This window comes from Chamaea fasciata, unplaced genomic scaffold (assembly GCF_029207755.1).
Source record: "Chamaea fasciata isolate MVZ Bird 193981 ecotype frontalis unplaced genomic scaffold, bChaFas1.0.hap1 SCAF_2, whole genome shotgun sequence".
Lineage (NCBI taxonomy): Eukaryota > Metazoa > Chordata > Aves > Passeriformes > Sylviidae > Chamaea > Chamaea fasciata.
Genome location: NW_027094087.1, coordinates 17,847,691 through 17,865,351, shown reverse-complemented (window position 1 = coordinate 17,865,351; position 17,661 = coordinate 17,847,691). Strand labels below are relative to the sequence as shown.

Genomic DNA, 17,661 nt, shown 5'->3' with positions numbered 1-17,661 from the left:
GGGGAGTACAGGCATGGCTCCCTTGTTTTATAACATACTCAGAGAATTGTGACTTCCAGCACCCTTTGCGGAAGACACTTGGCTTTTGATAAATACAAGTCAGAATATGGCTTGCTCCATTGTCATTCCTTTATATCAAAACCCAAAAATGCAGAGCTATTTTCTACAATGCTAGCTGGCTCTAAAAGTAAGACAGACTCCTGCTTCCTTAAATCAACTGAAAGTTTCACCCACATTCACCAGACAGAGGTTTGGTCTAGATTTCAATCTTTTATATGCAGACACACATCCCTACATTTCTAAATATGTGTCTATGTAAACATATGGCTATCAATATATGTTTATGTGAAATCTCATTCTTTATAAGCCTGTCTTACTTTGCTATGTAGTCACTCTGATATATATCGCTTTATCTATAGTTATGTTCATCCATACTTATTTATATCTATACTTATCCTTATTTAGATATGGATGTGTTTATATACAAGCACATACATTTCTTGTCTACAAAACACAAGCCCCTGTTGGTTTCAGCCTCTTCAAGAACCTGCAGACATGTTCCTGCTGGCCAGAAAGACGTGTGCTCTTGTGGAGCACACAGAGAGTTTATGAGAAACAGAGCATTTTCCCAGCACAGGGTTTCTCACAGAAATCTCAGTGCAAAGCTTCCTTGAAATCTTTCCTATAATTGTCATTAATTAAGCCACGTAAAGCTTAGAGTGTTAGGGACTTGACCACGCACTGTCAGGATAATAAGACTTCAAAAGAGATTATGATTGCTATGGCTTAGTGGGAGTTTAGAAGAGCAATAAAGTGACTCTCCAACATATTTCACAAAATGTATTCCTTCAGAGCACAAATTGAAGTCAGCAAACCATGTCACTTAAATAACTAGTGAAGGTTTTATTCAAAGCATCTTGGCCCCTCTCTGCCCGTGGGTCTGTGCGGCCACACTGAGCCAGGGGAAGCTTGAAAGAAGTAATCACTACATAATCAGCAGCAGGCAGCTTTGAATAGTCTCTCTTGCTACACAACATGCTGGGAATGTCAGTTTTGTCACTTGGGGCAGAAAGAGGAAACTAGTTTTTCTTTGTGGACCTATAAGCAAATCTTCTCATTTGTGAAATTCTGGATAATTAAAGTTTTATCACCACAAATACTTTGGAGGCATAGCATTTTCCAGATGTTTTGAGACCTTGGATTACACAAATTCAGTGTGACACTTTTTGCCGTTATAGTGCTATGTTTTAAAAGTACTGCCTGAGTCTTACTCCCATTATATTAATCTGTAATATGAGAAAAATGGTGTCTGCTGCTGCTACCAAAACAACATCTCTAAAAGATTGTATTTGACAGTGGAAGTTCAGTTTCATCAAGTGGAAGCACAATGGCCTTTCTGCACATGGGTTTGCCTCCTAACCCCTTATCCTCAGTTTATTTAGTTTTAGGTTCTTAAAAGCTGTGGATCCACATAATGCTTACCTAGCAACTCTGGTTTCTTTCCTGACAGGATTTGGTAGAAGATGTGATAGTCTCTTTCACCAGGTTGCTGGAAAATCACTCGAGATTTCTCCAATAAATCTAGTTGCATAAAGAAAAATTCAGTGAGAAAGGATCTCACAGCTTTCAGATGAGCAATTGTATTTTTTAAAAGGAGTTTGCTGCTTACAAATCTCAATATCAGCAGATGACAGCTTGCCTGTAGTTCCAAAATGGATTCGGATAAATTTACCCTAATTCACACAGAAGAATATTCTAATTAGTACATATAGTATACACAGAGGGAAACAAAGAATACAGCTTGAAGGCAATCATTTGGCCCAAAGAATCAATTTATACAAGCTCCTTGGCTTTGCACAGGCATATTTTCAATGAAAAATATCAAACAATATTACTGTCTTCCAAGCCTAAGCCTGCATATAGAGCTATGTAATCTGCTTTTGGAGAAAGGATAACAGTGTACTTATCTGCCAGGCTAAGACATGGCAAAGCACATGGCTTCCAGTTGCATGATGCAGGTTTACTGTAATGCAGGACTCAGAGTATTAAGCCTGGGCTTAAGACAAACAGGCTCCTTTTTTGGCTTCTCCTCATTTGCAGTCCTAACCTACATGTACCAACTTATGTCAGAAGAGTGCTGTGATTTTACACAGCTTTGCCTATTAAATTTACACATCCATCTCTCCCAATTCATGAAAAATTAGTAGTTTTCATTTAGTTTCTCATATTCAAACACACAAACTTTTAAGGAGAATTAATTTCTGTTCCAGCTGACAGCTTACTGTGTAGCTTTACAGATGCTTACAACTTCTGGTCCTCTCCTCCCCTTCCAATTTAATTTTTAACAGGATTTGTTAGAGAAGCAAGGGCTCCAAATTCAGGCTTGTCATCCCCATGCCACTCTTTTCGGACCTCCCAGACAATGTCAGCCAAAGGCGGCAGAGGCAGTGCTCCGAAGAGGATTGCACTCCTGGAAACCTAATGGAGAGGATCAGAGCCCCAAGGTGATGGCAGCACCGAGGGACAAGCAGGGACAGCTTCCTGAGCCAAAGAGGCAAACCTAGTGGCTCAAGGGTAAGAGTGCTGCTGCAGGGAGGGTCTGCACAGGGGAGGATGTGGGAGGGAACAGGGACTGTGGTGTATTTCTGACACTTAGTGGCAAAGTATAGCTACTATAGGAAGGGGGAAAGACAGGCTGGTGAAAAAAGGGGTAGGAAAATAATGCAGAGGCATTCCTAATTCTCAGGAAGATCTACCACTGCTGTTCAAAGGCCTTCCTAACAGTGGGCTTTGCTTGTCTTCTGTTCATTTTAAACAATTTAAACAGTTTAAACAATTATTCAAACTTGATCTTTCTCTGTTTCTCTTCAGGTTTTTGTCAGATCCTACGATGTTATTTTTCCACTCTGTGGAAATCCAATAATTTTAGTGGGCAAAATGCAATCTGTGAAGGGATTATGACACAGGTGTTATTAACTGGCCATTGTTGAATAAGACATCACTAGATTATGCTGCAGACTTACAAAACGCGAGGAATTGTCATTTCTCAGGGTTTTGGCATTTCCAAAAGCTTCTAGGGCTGGGTTTGCTTGAATGATTTGATCCTCCAAGGTTCCCTAGAAATCAAGGTTGAAATACTATTGAGAAACCTACAGGCCACAAACTCAGCTGTCAGTTCTAGCTCAGCTGTGCATTCACTTACAGAGTGCAGCCTCTGTAGCAAAGTGATTTATTAAGCTTCACCCCAGGGGTGGCACAATGTGAATGGCAGAACAGCGAGACCATCAGTCAATTATGAGTGCATAAAAGGCCTCGAATATTCTGCTGCTCCCTACTGTTTGGCTTTGTAGATTTATAGCTTGTGCCATCTGCATGAGAAAGAAATCACCGAGAGCATGTGGGGACATCCCAGGAATGAGGAACGTGTGTAGGAGAGGGGCTACTGGAGGCAGTCACAAGCACTAGAATGCATTTGATTTAATAGCACTTGGAGCTTGTAACATTTGGGATTTTTGGAGATGAGAAAAGCTTTAACTGCTGCTTGCACAGGGTTCAGTTTGGGAAGTAAAAGACTTTTCCTGCTGGGGCTCCTGGGATCATTCATCATTCACCTGGGAACCACACAAACTGAAATGCTGAGGATCATGGCACATTTGGCAGAGTCCAACACCAATTCTGCCAGGCAAAAATAAAATAGCAAAGCTGATGACTTACCCCAGTTTTGGTTGCTGGCTGTTTACAAAATAGGAACACAATGGAGAGAAAAAAGAGAGAGAATATGAATACTAACACAGAGAACTACTAAATATAACAATTAGCAAGGCTGGCTGTCTTGTGGGCACCAACACACCAGCCGTGCTTTTTGAAGCCTTCAAAAAGCATGTGTGGCTATTACTTGTCATTCACCATACATCACAATGGTGCAAAAACAGGTATTGCAGCTGGAAGATGCTTCATGTAGTTTATCAGGCCAGGCTGCATTTCATTTTCCTCCCCAAAATTATTCAAAAGTTCAAGTGTGGCACAATCTTACTGCCTAGAACTTGTCTGTTTGCATTTATGCTCTTTTATTCTTGCCACCTAGCAGCAGTCTTTTTTCTCTGTTCATTTAGTTGGTGTTTTGGTCTATCATAGGACATCTTCAGAGCAAAACAGGGTAGATTTCTGCAGTGGAAGTTCAAACAATAAGCTCGGGGTAGGAGCACCATTGCTGCACAAGCACAGCAGGTTTTAGACACCACGATGAGCACAGCCTCACTGCATGCAGGAAACTGGCTCTGGACAACTCAACTATTTGTTAAGAAAGCTTTACAGGCCTCAGGAGAAAGGGTTTTAGAGTTTGATGACGTGAGTTCTGCGCACAAACTTGAAGCATGGCTGAAATTTTGGCCTTATAAATACAGTTCATAGGAATCAGTTAATTCACGACAAAAGAGCACTGAAACCTTCAAGTGCAATGAAGCTCATAGCAAATAAGCTCATAGCAACACAAGATAAAAAGCAGCATGAATACATCATTCACTGTAGCCCTAGAGAGCACTTACAAGCAGAACAGCACTTATCCAAACAGAAATACAGAAAAGCTGATTGAAAAAATATCTTTTGTCAAAACAATCCCTTTTTTTGTGGACAAAAAGGCTTTCCATGAAACAGACATTTTGATGAGAAGTTATAATCCTAGTCTCTTTGGAGACTATTTTCCTTTTGGAAAAAAAATGAAATTTCTTATTCTTTACACTCTTCCCATCTTTTGACCAGTTTTAACACAATCAGAAGGATATTTAGCACACACAAAACCTGAAATTCCCGGGGAAAAAAAGTGGCAGCAACAAGCATCTGTCCAGAACCAGAGGTGATGTTTCTGCTCCATTTGGAGCATGGTAAGTTCATGTGTGCTTCTCTCCCTTCAGAACAGCATGCTCTCAGTCCTGCAGACTCGTGAGGTTAGTCGTGCACAAGAGAGGAACCTTGAACTGAGTCAGCCACCAGCAGACTTACGTTCTTTTTACCAGTTTCACCCAGGGCTGCCACTGTGGCAAAGTACTGGATGACTCGTTTTGTGTTGACAGTCTTGCCAGCGCCGGATTCTCCGCTAGAGGAAGGGGAAAGAAAACAAAAAACATTGCTCAAACAGCTGCAACTCATCCTTTAAAACCCTGTCCAGGCAGCTCCTCCCCTCAAGGCTGTTCTCAGACTCCCTGACTCTGAATCTGCAGCCTGTTGCTCAGCCATTTCCGTGGAAATACATCAAATTGACTGAATGAGGATGTGCAGTCCTATGACAGCAGTAACAGGCTCTTCATACAACTGAGCTCAGAAGTCCCGCACAAACCCACACTACACTGAGCTTCTTTTAGGGACATGAAGTTTAATTGAAAACATCCAGACTAACTCTCTGGGGTATACATATATATATCCAGTAAATGAGCTAGAAAAGGCAGAGGAAAGCTGAAGTAATTTGCCAGCATTACCTGAGAGCACATGCAACTTTGTAGAGACGCCTAAGTCTCCATCCTTTCATGCTTGCCAGTAAACGTCACACCTCCTCTTTTCTACCTTGGCCATCTCCCCCTCTTTTGATTCATCTACACAGCACCCTGAAATATAACTTTCAGCAAGAGTAACTACACTGAATAGAAGGAGTCCAGAAAGAGGACAGCCACAGAAAGGCTAATCCAGTTTTAATTGCCTGCTGAGTTGTTTTCATGCCTACATGACTGTTCACCAGATGGGGATCAGAAATGGGCCAGGCTCCATCAAACCTTTAGCTCCTTCTTTCTCATGGAGGTCAAGTTAACCATCAGATGGCCAAATTGACAGTTACTTGGTTCCAGGAAATTTAGCTGAGATTTTAAGAGTCAACTTATTTTTTATCAGGGTTTTTTCTTCAATGTTTTTCACAGCAAAAAAGTTTCAAATCAGTCAAAAAAGAAGAACTTACGTGATCAGCATAGACTGATTCTCCCGATCTGTGGAGGGCAAAAAAAGAAAAAAAGACAGAGAAACTTAGTAGGGTGAACAAATCACTTATTATAATTGCAAATGAGTACCAGAATCAGTCATGCGAGGACAGGAGAGGATCACATGAAGCAAAGACAGAAAGATAAAAACTGTTATCATTTAGAATGATTTCCAGAAGTGCAGGTTCCCTGAATCCTTCTCTTGTGTTTTCCTCAAATTGGTATTAAATACCTGTCAGTTGTACACATTCATCTTTGTCTGGGAAACTATAATAAAGAAAGTAATTTCCTGTTCTGAAAGCATTTATTCTCTTACTCTTGAGTTTGTCTTTGCCCATGTTTGATCTTTCTGCTCCTGCAGTAGTAGACCAACCCAAGTAATTTTTCTCTTTTTTCACAGGCTGTTCCTTAAAATGCATGTGTACTCCTCTTCAGCTGGCCGTGCTGTTGGAACTAAGCAGCCTATTGTCCATGCCTAATTGCCTGATCAGAAACAAGCATTTATTAGAACACTCTGCAACCCTAATATATTATTAATCAAGTCCAGCAAGCGCTAAATCATGGCAGCTTCCCAAGTCATTGAGCCTAAATTCCTCTTTTCTTTTTATAATTCCAGTCGTCATGGCAGGCTACATATTGAGCAGCCTTATCTAATGAAAGAGCATCTCTTTGCAGCCACACACACATCCCCTCTGCCCGGTGCTTTTTGTCCCCTCACAGCTAAAGCGCTTTTTCATTTTATTAAAACCAAGTGTCAGCAGGATGTGTTCTGACCAAGGGTCTTTTGGATCTATCCTGCGGCCCCACAGGCCCTGGTAGGAGCACATCGCTGCTGCTCTCTGCTGAGAAACTCTTTTCTTCCCAGAAACGCGAGGGTCAGGGCGAGGAAATTTCCCGGGGAAATCTGTAGCTCGCCACCACAGGATTGGTGAGGAAATTTCCTGGGGAAATCTGGAGTTGGCTGCCACAGGACTGGTGCCCGGAGCGGTGGCAGGCACTGGGACAACCCCGCAGGTCAGGGTCAAGGCCAGCAGTGTGCCCACAGCACCCCACAGGCCTTGCCTTCACCCCCCTTGGAACGCACACATCCCATCAGCCTCCTGGTACGGAGCGTCAACTGACTGGAGGTTTATTTTTGGGCTTGGGAAAGCAGTGTCAGACCTTTGGGACCTGGCCCCATTTCTGTTGCGAGCTGATGGTTTCGCTCAGATCAGACAGCTCAATCTGGGCACCTGACAGACGGGTACCAGGAGTGCCACAGAACAGGCAGGGTGGCTCAGAAACAAAACAACTACACGGATACACACACAAATACAAAATCGTCACGGACTGCCAAGCCCCTGTTGCTTGTGGACAGTTTTCACATTTGTTACATGCTGCAAAAGCTCTCGCACGCCTCCCTGCAGCACAACCACTCCAGCCCGAGGAGGTGTGGCCGGGGTGCGGACAGGCGGTGGCACTTACTCCGCAGCATGTCGTGGTACGCGTTGTCGGCGATGGAGAAGATGTGGGGAGGAGCCTCCGAGCGCCGCTTGCCTTTGTATGCAGCTACGACCTCCGCTTTGTAGACTGGCAACCACTTGTAGGGGTTTATGGTTACACAGAATAAACCGGAGTAAGTCTAGAGAGTAACACAAAGACAGAGTGTAGAAAAATCACTCAAGCGGTAAGGCAAAAAGTCTTGGTTAACCAAGCAGGATGTGTGACATTGCCAGCTGCTGATTTAGGTTTGAATTCTGACTTGGATTCCAGACTTTCTGAATTTTGGAAAGTACTGGTTTGCTAAGTGACTTCCTAATTGCAATTCCCACCAAAACTACAGATATTGAACAGTTTTCAAAAGGGGAAAACTGGTTTTGAGGTGTCAACCTGAAATGGAAACATCCCCTTCAGGAAAACAAAGGAGCAGCAAATAGACTTGTGTCTGATTTTGTGCCTTGCTGCTTCATGGGTGTTGTTTCCTCTTGAAAACAGACATTGCAATGGAAAGTTACAGCGTCCCTGTTTGACCTCCATTTTTAGGAGAAACAACCTCCCATTATTACTTTTATGCAAGAACCTCAAGACAATTTCTGGTGGGCGTTCAAAGAGAAAACCACTTCATAGTGTTGCACCCCAAAGCTGTGGAACCTTTTTCAGCTTTGGAGATGCAGGTTTGGTAAATATCTCTTTATAGTTGCTCTCTGGATGATATACATCAGTTCTCTGGGGCCTGGTCACTCTGAGGAAGAATGAGTTTTGAGTTGCAACCCCAGGCAATTGGTGTCAGCTGGTAACTTTTCAAGTACTTAGCCCAGCTTGAGGCAATATCTTCAAAGAAACCCAGTTATCATATGGGCACAATCACTATATGCACACAGATTAATGAGCTCAATTAAGTTCTAAAAGTTTCAGGTGAAATCCAGGTCCCTTCCCCTAAATATAGCATTAGCACATGCTCCTGAATGGCCTTGGCATGAATCCTCAGTCCTGTTTTCTAGAAAGAAATAAAATACACCCCTACCAGTAAATGGATTAAGGCAAGATGCCAGTTTAATTTTCGACCTGTACTGATCTGCAAACAAAGCTGTGCTTTAGGCCCTACATGTCCATACAGGGGTTACTAGAGAAACACAGAAAATGTTTGACAATCAGAATTTAAATGGGTAATGTTGGATTTGCTCTTCCGATTAATACCAAAAAACAGAGCAAGGATTGGCTGGAAAATCAATGGATTCCTTTGACTGATTTAAAACACAATTGTATGCAGCTAACTGAAAGCAAAAGAAATTCCCATGGCTGGCATTGACATGGATTAATATTAGAAGATGGAAAATAAACTGGGTCTCCCAAACACCTTGACTTAAGAAAAATGTCCCCCCACCCCTTTCCTAGGCAAGCAAGCAAAACTAAGGAGCCAGGCACCATCTTACTCATTCAGCTTTGTGTCTGCATTCAGCCAGCTCCAAGCAGCATCTTTCTTGAGGTGAAGAGCAAGACACTCACTTTTGTGACTTATCAGAGTTGTAAAACAAACACAAAGAACACACCATGTTCACACACACTGTCAGCACTTGAAATGCAGGTTGCTAAATGTGCCTGTGCAGTGGCCCTTACATAGATCATCCAGTTGCTGTAGCGCTTCCTCAGGTTGTACAGCACAGACGCCTCATTCAGGTGCGTCAGCATAGACATGTCCTCGATCATGTCAAATTTGGGAGGGTTCATTGTCTGCACGTCATCTTCTTTTATAGTCATGGTCTGCAAAGACAAGCAAATGCAGCAACATGGAAGACACTGGAATTCTCTGCTGTTTTGTACACCTTATGGAAGAAAACGTATTTTTCCCCCAGCAGAGGGAAGTTCTCCAGCTCAGTCCCTGCCTATGTGCGCAATACTGTGTTTCCACAGGTATCAGAAGAATGGGGGAAGGCTGAGTTGGTAAAAGTAAGAAGCTTGATGCTATGGCTGCAAAAGAAGCCATGGGATTTGGCTAGAACCTGGATTTTTAGCTCTAGGGACCAAACTAGAAGTGTCTGGTTTCTAACCTCCAGTCACAGCCCACCCCCGGCTGTGCAGTAGCTGATGCTCACCCACCCATCACTGCATTGCTGGTTTTCCCTTGGTGGTTTTTGGTGTGCTATCCTATCCTGAGCTGGCATCAGTTACTGAGGCTTCCCATTCACAGCCCCTTTCATGAAACACGCAACCAAGCTGAAACCAGAACGACTCTGTGGCTTGCAGCTCTGGCCTTGTTAGTGACAGATGAGATAAAAACAGTTTTGTACCCTTCCATCCGTTGTCTGCACGGTCACTTTGCCTTCACTGGTTTCTGTAATTTCAGCTTCAACGTAAGCTTTCTTTTCATCAGGAACCCAACATTTCTTCTTCCCTGTGAAATTAAGAAGACTGAGGGTTCACAGCCTTGCATCAAACAGCAACGCCATGCCTATCTAAGTGAGATTGCTGGATTACTTTTTCTGCAGAAGCAACACAAAACCTCTGGGATTGCAGCAGATTGGCAGTGCTGGGAAGCTGCGTGATGAAGCAGAATGCGTAGGGCTCCCAAATGTTGTCTTCCTTTGAAGCTGCTGTTCAACTTCCTATAGATCCTTCTAGCACAAGGTGTCAAAATATTTCACAAATGCTGGCTAAGCCCCAGCCTCCATGGGAAATCCATAATCATTATCACCAGTGTGCAGATGGAGGAACTGAGATCCAAGCCCAAATTAAGGCGTTTGCTAAAAAGTCACACAGAGAATTTCAAACTGCTCAAGGAATTCAGTCCACATTATTTGACTGCCAGCTATCAGATTTAACCTTATTCCTTCACATTCTTCTGAGATTTGTGTTGAAAAACACCAATATTAATAACTCACATTTAATTATGTATGTGCCTTTTTAGAGTCTGGAGCAGCTGCACAAGACTTTAGGTCTTTAGTTACAGCAACTGTTGTGAATAGTGAAAGGCCCCAGTTATTGATGTATTCACACTTACTACTAAACCTCAGGGCTCATAGAAACCCATTTAATGAAAAATAAATTATGGGAAGCTAAAAGCTAACATCACATTATTATACATGCTGCAAAGCAAATAAGACATCTAGTCAGGCCACAAAAACATCAGTGTCTGTTATTTTTCTCTAAAACTGACAGAGATGATTCCCCTTTTAGCAGAGCAGTACCAATACACCTTCTTCTAAATCTAGATAAACACTTACTTAGATCATTTTTATTTTTTACTCTCTGGGAGTTTCTAGTAGTTTTGCAGAATAAAGGAACCCAAATTTGGTTGAACCAGCTACCCCCAGCAGCAGCAGCAGCACAGCAGTGACAATGGAGGCTTCGCATCCTGCTTTGCTCTGCATTTCTTTGACTACATTTGTAAGTAACCCTTACCCCTCTGAACCAGCCCCTGGCAGCACAAGGGGTTGTGAATCTGCAACTCACCGTCGAAGGCAACAGTCTGAGCCTTCATCAGCTCCTTCTCACTCTTTCGGAGGTAGGGAGCAGCCTCCCCAAACTCTGTCATATCGACCATCATCTTGGCAAGGGTTCAAGGTGGCACAGCTCACAGAGGAAAAAGAAAGGCACCCAGTCTACTGAAGGAAGAGGGGGGAAAAGATAAAACAATGGTCTATTTTGTGAACAATATCAGGCAATATAAAATACTCAGCATAACATGGCAGGTGGCTTATCAAAGGGATGATTAGTGTTAAACACAAATGCCTAATACAGATTTGGGACTATACTGCACCTCTAGTTAAACGCTTCCTTGGCTCCGTTTATTGATCTTGAATGGTTCTTAACCTCAACATTGGTCACAGTTATCTCCAGAGAAGGATTTTGTCTCTTTTTTGTGGCACAAATGGTGCTTAAGAGCAGGAGAGCTCACTTGAAGCTATGATTTTAAAAACCATTCAGCAGGAGCCTCTTCTGGCCTCTTTCAAAATCACCTGGAGCAAAGGCATGCTCTCCCGCAGGTCTCCCTGAGGCTGTGCCGCTCAGCCGATTCAAGCACCATCTCAGGCTGGCGTTTTCTGGGAAACAAGGAGCCAGGCTTCACTGCTGCAAAGCTGCAGGGATGTGTGCCCACGCTCTCACTGCAGAGAGTCAGCACTGGAGCTGGAAACAGCTCTGCTCCCTGCACTTCTCTGAGTCAGGAATTGGCATGCCGGTAAAAACAGGATTAACACGGCTCCGGGGGATCCTGTGCTAGTGCAGCTTCCCAGGTTGCCGCTCCCTCTGATTTCACCAGGCGGAGCATCCCCCCGCAAAAGGGCATGGCTAAGGGCAAGGGTACCTGCAGAGTTGGTGCAAGGGCTTTGTATGTTTTCAGATTGCTTTGAGTTTATCAGTCCAGCTTAATACCTACACTTCTTCTCTCAAATGACAAGGGCACAGTGTTTAGGACTCTTTTTTTCATGAAAGAGAGGGCAGGGGACATGGGTGCCAGTGAGATTAATTTGCTGCGTTTGTACTGCCAAGTAATTAGTTTGTTCTGTACTCTCTAAAATGATCAAACAGATGTGTTGGGATTTTTTGTTTTGTTTAGGTTTGGGATTTTTTTTTTACAGACACAGACATAAATACTTAAACATACATAAACTACTCAGCATATTTTCCAGAGAATGTCTAAAAGAAGTTCCACTGCTAAAAGGTGCACACACACAATTTTAGAATTTCAAGTTTGGGTTTTTTAAAGTCAGGACGCCATTTGACTACTATTTAAAGCTGTGTAAGTGACCCTCAGGGTAATCTCTTCCCTTATTGTATTTATTGTGCAATATACAGGGCAGCTGGGTAAATTTTCAAGACCCCTATTAAGACAGACACTGTAGTCTTTCAAATTTTAATTCCATTTATTTCTAACAAAATCCTGGTAGAGATAAAAACTGCTCGTCAACCAAGGCAGATTTTTTTTCAACATGTTCCTCCTAGGGAGTGTAAAGCCCTAAGACAGTAGAGTTGCCAAAGCGTTACATCCAGCCCTCTCCCACTGCTGCAGTAAAAGCTGGAAACCTTCTGTCTAGTTGCTGTAGAGCAAAAATTTTCTTTCTCAAAACTAGCTTTAATTTTTTCTAGATTTTAAAGTATTTTTTTAAACCTTAATATTTTTAAAGATTAAGCACCTACATAAGCACAAGTATCACCAATTACTTTAACATCATCTGAATTGACCAAAGTTCCCAGCTGGAGACACAACTCAATGGCAGAGCCCCTCTCTCTCTCTCTCTCTCTCTCTCTGTGTGTCTCAAGAGCCTCTCTCTCTCTCTCTCTCTCTCTCTCTCTGTATCTCAGCTCTAGTGGAGCAGTGAAATTACATCAATTCAGACATTTAAACAGAGCAGCATTAGAGCACACAAGTGTCATTTCACATTAAACGTGCAAATGCCAGAGGGCCCACTCCAGTAATCTCTAGGACCCAGGGCAGGTTCCCACAAGTCCTAGAATACACTTAAGTGCTCTGAATTACTTTTGTGCAACCTGGCTCCATTTGCAGACCTCCTAGGGACAGTTTCTCAGCTATCACCTCCTTATCTCTTCCTTTCCCCCCCCCCCCCCCCCCCATGTTCAGGGTGGACCACTGCAGCGAGTATGTTATGGTGTGAAGCAGCATTCTGGCAGCTGGGAGAGAATCCCTTTTACTTCAGCAGCCTGGCTGTTTGGAGTTACAGGAGAGGCTGGAGCCCAGGCAGCACAAACCTTGGGGTGCAGAGTACTCCGTGAGGCAAATCCGTTGGCAGATGCAAGAAATGGGAAATTTTGTTTGGTTATGGATGAAAGATTATTTTTAAAATGCAGAATAGTCAGGAAAGACAAGGCTAAAGCTAAAAATGTGTTCCCTTTCAACCTGTTGTGGCTAACAACAGAAAGAGCCAGCCCCTATAGATCAGCTGTGGGAGATCCTTGAAAATGCCTGCTCCCTGTGGAAAGCTGATATTGTTACGCAAAGTTAAGTGGCATTCCCAGGACTAACAGTTTGATGGTGCATCCAGACCTGAAAAAAAGGGACCTTGTCTGTCTTTACTGGGGCTATTGGGAGTGACTGTAGCACTAAGGGCAGGCAGGGATAATGCAATAGCAACTGCAGTGGCACTGCCTGGCCTGGAAAGGGGGCCGAGTAATGCTCCAGGGGTTGTAACTCAGGCTGGATTAAAGAATGCCTTGGATCAACAAGCTGCTTAAAATTGCAAATTGCATAATCCATCATCTCTTGCAGATGACAGAGAGGCAAAAAGATGACTTGCAGGCACTAGCTAATCATTTCACTCAGATGCATAATTACAAGGGACCTGACACTTCCCTAAGTGGTTATTCCAGCTGGTTAAATGAATGCACCGATGTTAGAGAAGAAACATGTATTTGGTATTCTACCATTCGAGCAGCATCCTACAGTGATTACCACAGTCTAGATGTTTACTGATACTACTGCTAAAACTTTAAGCCACATGAAAACCTTAATCATATCAAACCCACGGTACAGTGTTAGAGCACAGCACCCACACTTAAAAGTGAGAGAGGTTGGTACTCACCCTGGAGAGCACACAGAAAGTGTCACGACTCTGTCTGGTCCAGACTTTATATGCTCCTATCTCAAGGTCACTGCTGATAACTGTTTAAAGGCATCAGCAGTTTCCCCCATGCCTATATTTGTCCACTGGATCCCAGCTGAGGAGACAATGCCCAAGGAGGGGACATGTGTGGCTGTGTCCTGACGAAGGGGGGCAGGAATGTCAGTGGGGAGTGGCACTCTTGGTCCCAGCCACCCCGCACCACACCATTCTTGCTCCATGACTTCATGGAAGAAGCCTTTCCTGCTTCCTAGTGTTTTCACTAGGGCAAGTATTACTTTTCCAAGTGCTTCAGAACTTAATTACTGTGAGCTTGTGGGTGTGTATGTGTGTGTGTGTGTACATTAAGACTATTGAGACATAACTCCTCTGGAATATGAAAATCAAAGCTTTTTGTACCAGGAATCAGTGATTATTAAGGGAATTTGGTTACATGAGCCAAATTCCCTTCAAGCAACAAGGCTAGCATGTGTAGCATTCCCAGAGAAGGGCTTTAAATCCCTTTTTGAGTCCCTCTTTAGTCTTAAAGATAAGACTATAGGCCCAGGTTTGCAATACACAGGTGGTCCCCAGTTTATGAACAAGGCAAGACAGGGAAGAAACCTAAGAATGTATTGATTCTGCCCAGAAAGTGAATCACAGATAAAGAATAAAGTAAGCATCAGTTTTAGCGAGTCCTTTGCTTCAGGAAACTAATTTATGAGTCCCAATTTAGGCAATGTCTGGCATTCTTGTTGTAAACTCATTTTTTCCAGTGAAACAAGCACCATGAGTAACTCAGGTCTCATTTCATTGCAACCCATAAATAACAAAACAACTGACACTGCCAGATTGATTTGCTTTTACCAGCATAGGTGGATATATAGGTTTCCTTTGGTTCTAGCATAAGCTGAATATAAAAGCAGAAAGGAAAAGAAATACTGTGGAATAATGTTTGTTGGCCACAAGGGAAGACAATATATTTGTGCTCTACCAAACTCAATTCCAAGGAAGCAAGGAGGGAGCTTATCCACAACCTTATTGAATTCCGAGATACCCACAGGAACAAGTGGCTTGGTTTGTGACCAGGCAAGAAGGAAAATGTCTGCATAGTGAGTCTGCTATTTTTAAAGCTGTTATGCTGATGACTGGACAGGGACAGGTTGTACAGACAAAGTTGGTTTGTAAGAAACAGGAATTTCTGGAAGTGATAGGCTCAAAGACTGATGTGGCAGCTCTGAGGATTTGAGCACTTTAGTAACTTGGTATTTTTAGCATTTGGGGAATGCAACCAAGAGACAGAGAATCACTATGGCTGTGCTAGAGACATGCTCACCTTCAGACAGTCTGGAGAAGAGAGCGCTCTGGTAGGGAGCAGATATAGGGGTAAAAGCTAGGGATGAAGTTTTCCATCCTGGTCTGGATTCATCTGTGAAAGGAACCTGCACTCGAGCTGAACACAAGCAGCTTGTGTCACGTTCTAGAGTCTGACTGGCTGTCACACTTACAGCAGAATTGCTGCCTAGCCTGCTGTTTTGGAGGTGTTTGGTGCCCTGCAGCACAGATGTGTGTCGGTGTCAGATTTAAATCACCATCTTTTTGCTTTATATCTAGCAAAGAAGAAAAGAGGTGGTGATTTTGGCTGCTGAGGTGAACAGTGAGTGGTTGTGTAAACCCAAGCAGATGCTCCTGATCACATCATTTGAAACAAGGTAAATCAGAAGCATCCCCAAGGTTTATGGACATAGTTAATCTGCTGCAAAGACTGAGAATATGATTATTTCAACCCATGAGGATATTAAATGCTGATACTGTCTCCCTCTTGTTCCTCTGTCACATAGCCAGGAGCTTTACTTCTAAACACAATATTCCCATTTACCACCTACATTGCTTAGAAGAAGCCATCTTCTTACAAATATGTTGTTATCACTTACATCTTTTCTGTTCTGCAAATACTCAGCTTTCATCAGTCCTGCATGAACACTACAATCTTGCTCCCACGCCTCCCTTTTCTTTTTGGGGTTGCAAACAACTGTTTCCGTAGCTAATTCTGAAGCAATTTCAATGCTTGTGTCACTTAGAAAGGGACACAGATAACTGGTTCAAACATAATCAATTTATTTTCTTTGCTAGCCTGATGTGAATGGATACTTCACATTAATCCTGCCTTTCTGGAGTTTATTTGCTTTCTCTTAATATGAAACAGAAATTGCAGCACATTTTCCCTAGATTGAATTTGTAACAGGGACAACCAAAGACATTTGTCTTTTGCAGGGGCTACTTTTAGAAAGGTTAATGCTGGTCACTGTTTCTAGGGAAACAGGGGTCTTTGATAAGGAGCTCTTGTGACTAAACTATTTTTAATAACATTACATATTGGAAAGGAATGCAATAACATTTATCAGCTCTAGACAGAAGATAGTGTCAATATTGTGGTCTAATATAGAAAAGTTGACATCTTGGATCTGTAAAAGCTCAGTTATGAACCCTCTCTATTTTCTTAGACAAAAAGATCAACCAGCCAGCTGGGTTTTGACAAAAGCTGGCCTTTGGACTACTCTTAATAATATGTTTACTGTAATAGCCTGGCACTCATGAAAAGCAAGATTAATGAGAGAGAAGGACACCAGTTCAAGATACAGATGCTTAAAGAAAACATCTTTGGAGTCAGGATTCTCTGGGTTGCTCCATAAAAAAGCAGAAAGACTATCGCTCCACAAGGTGCATCTAAAGAGACTGAGAACCTATTGTTTACCTCGGGGGCTTTTTTTGGTCACTGCTCCCTGCTGCTGTTGCAGTCTCCATTTAGAAAACCAGTGGGAAAAAACCAAAATTACTTAGTTGGATGAGAAAGTTCACCCATCTGGGATTAGTTTCAGGAGAAGAAAGGTGCTAACATCATATCCTGGAGCAAAACCAGGCCCATTCTGTACAAGTGATATATTTTGTCTTGTGAAGAATTATGGTTTAATTCCTCAAGTCGTTGATGGCCCAAAGAAAAATTGGAGGGGAAGAGAAACTTAGATTTAAAAATAGTTGCACTCTGCTGCATCTCTTAAGGATGAGAAAATTGGCACTGAACAGTACATTGAAAGTGTGTTTATGACAGCAAGATTCCCATTAATAGGCCGGAGATTTTCAGGTCTGTGCCAGCCTTTGTGCTCCCCCTGCTGCTGTGCCTGTGCTCGCCCACGGATACATGGACCTGCAGCCTGAAGAGTTATTGGGAGCATCTCTTTACCTTCCTTCCAGCATCATCATTTTAAATACTTCCCCTCAATTAATTCTTTGCTGACAGCTACTGTGTGGTGCGACAGTGGAATGGAAATTTATATCTCTCCATGGAAAATATCTGCTTTCCTACAAATATCCCTGGTGAAATAATTCCTAAGCCACCAAAAATGTTTTAAGTGCCTTTTAAGCCACAGTAATCCGTGATCTATTGCTGTCAACATGCAAACCCTTGACACCTCTTCCCGTTTTGAACAGCGTGGGGTCAGCAGGGACTGCAGAGCACTAACCCTCTAAACCACAGGAGTGTAGCCGATCTTCCCAGCTTGGCAGCGCCCGTTCCTCAGCCTCTCATCCCATGCCAAGCGCAGGGCTCCGGGCTGCAGCGGCACGCTCCCCTCCCAGCCCGGCCTGGGACAATGAACATTTCAGAGCTG

The 17,661-nt window shown here is 43.0% G+C and overlaps 1 protein-coding gene across 1 annotated transcript in view; it reads right to left on the bottom strand.

Moving 5' to 3' along the window:
- Window positions 1-11,031, bottom strand: part of MYH15 (myosin heavy chain 15) — a 43,747-nt gene extending 32,716 nt beyond the window's left edge. Inside the window, exons 1-10 of the mRNA XM_066175133.1 lie at window positions 10,890-11,031; window positions 9,728-9,831; window positions 9,057-9,200; window positions 7,425-7,581; window positions 5,942-5,969; window positions 4,999-5,092; window positions 3,715-3,732; window positions 3,024-3,116; window positions 1,670-1,733; window positions 1,483-1,581 (exon numbers count right to left, since the gene is read on the bottom strand). Coding sequence (XP_066031230.1) covers window positions 1,483-1,581; window positions 1,670-1,733; window positions 3,024-3,116; window positions 3,715-3,732; window positions 4,999-5,092; window positions 5,942-5,969; window positions 7,425-7,581; window positions 9,057-9,200; window positions 9,728-9,831; window positions 10,890-10,983 — 895 coding nt within the window. The 5' untranslated portion in view covers window positions 10,984-11,031. The remainder of the gene's footprint in view (window positions 1-1,482; window positions 1,582-1,669; window positions 1,734-3,023; window positions 3,117-3,714; window positions 3,733-4,998; window positions 5,093-5,941; window positions 5,970-7,424; window positions 7,582-9,056; window positions 9,201-9,727; window positions 9,832-10,889) is intronic.
- Between the last annotated feature and the right edge of the window lie 6,630 nt (window positions 11,032-17,661).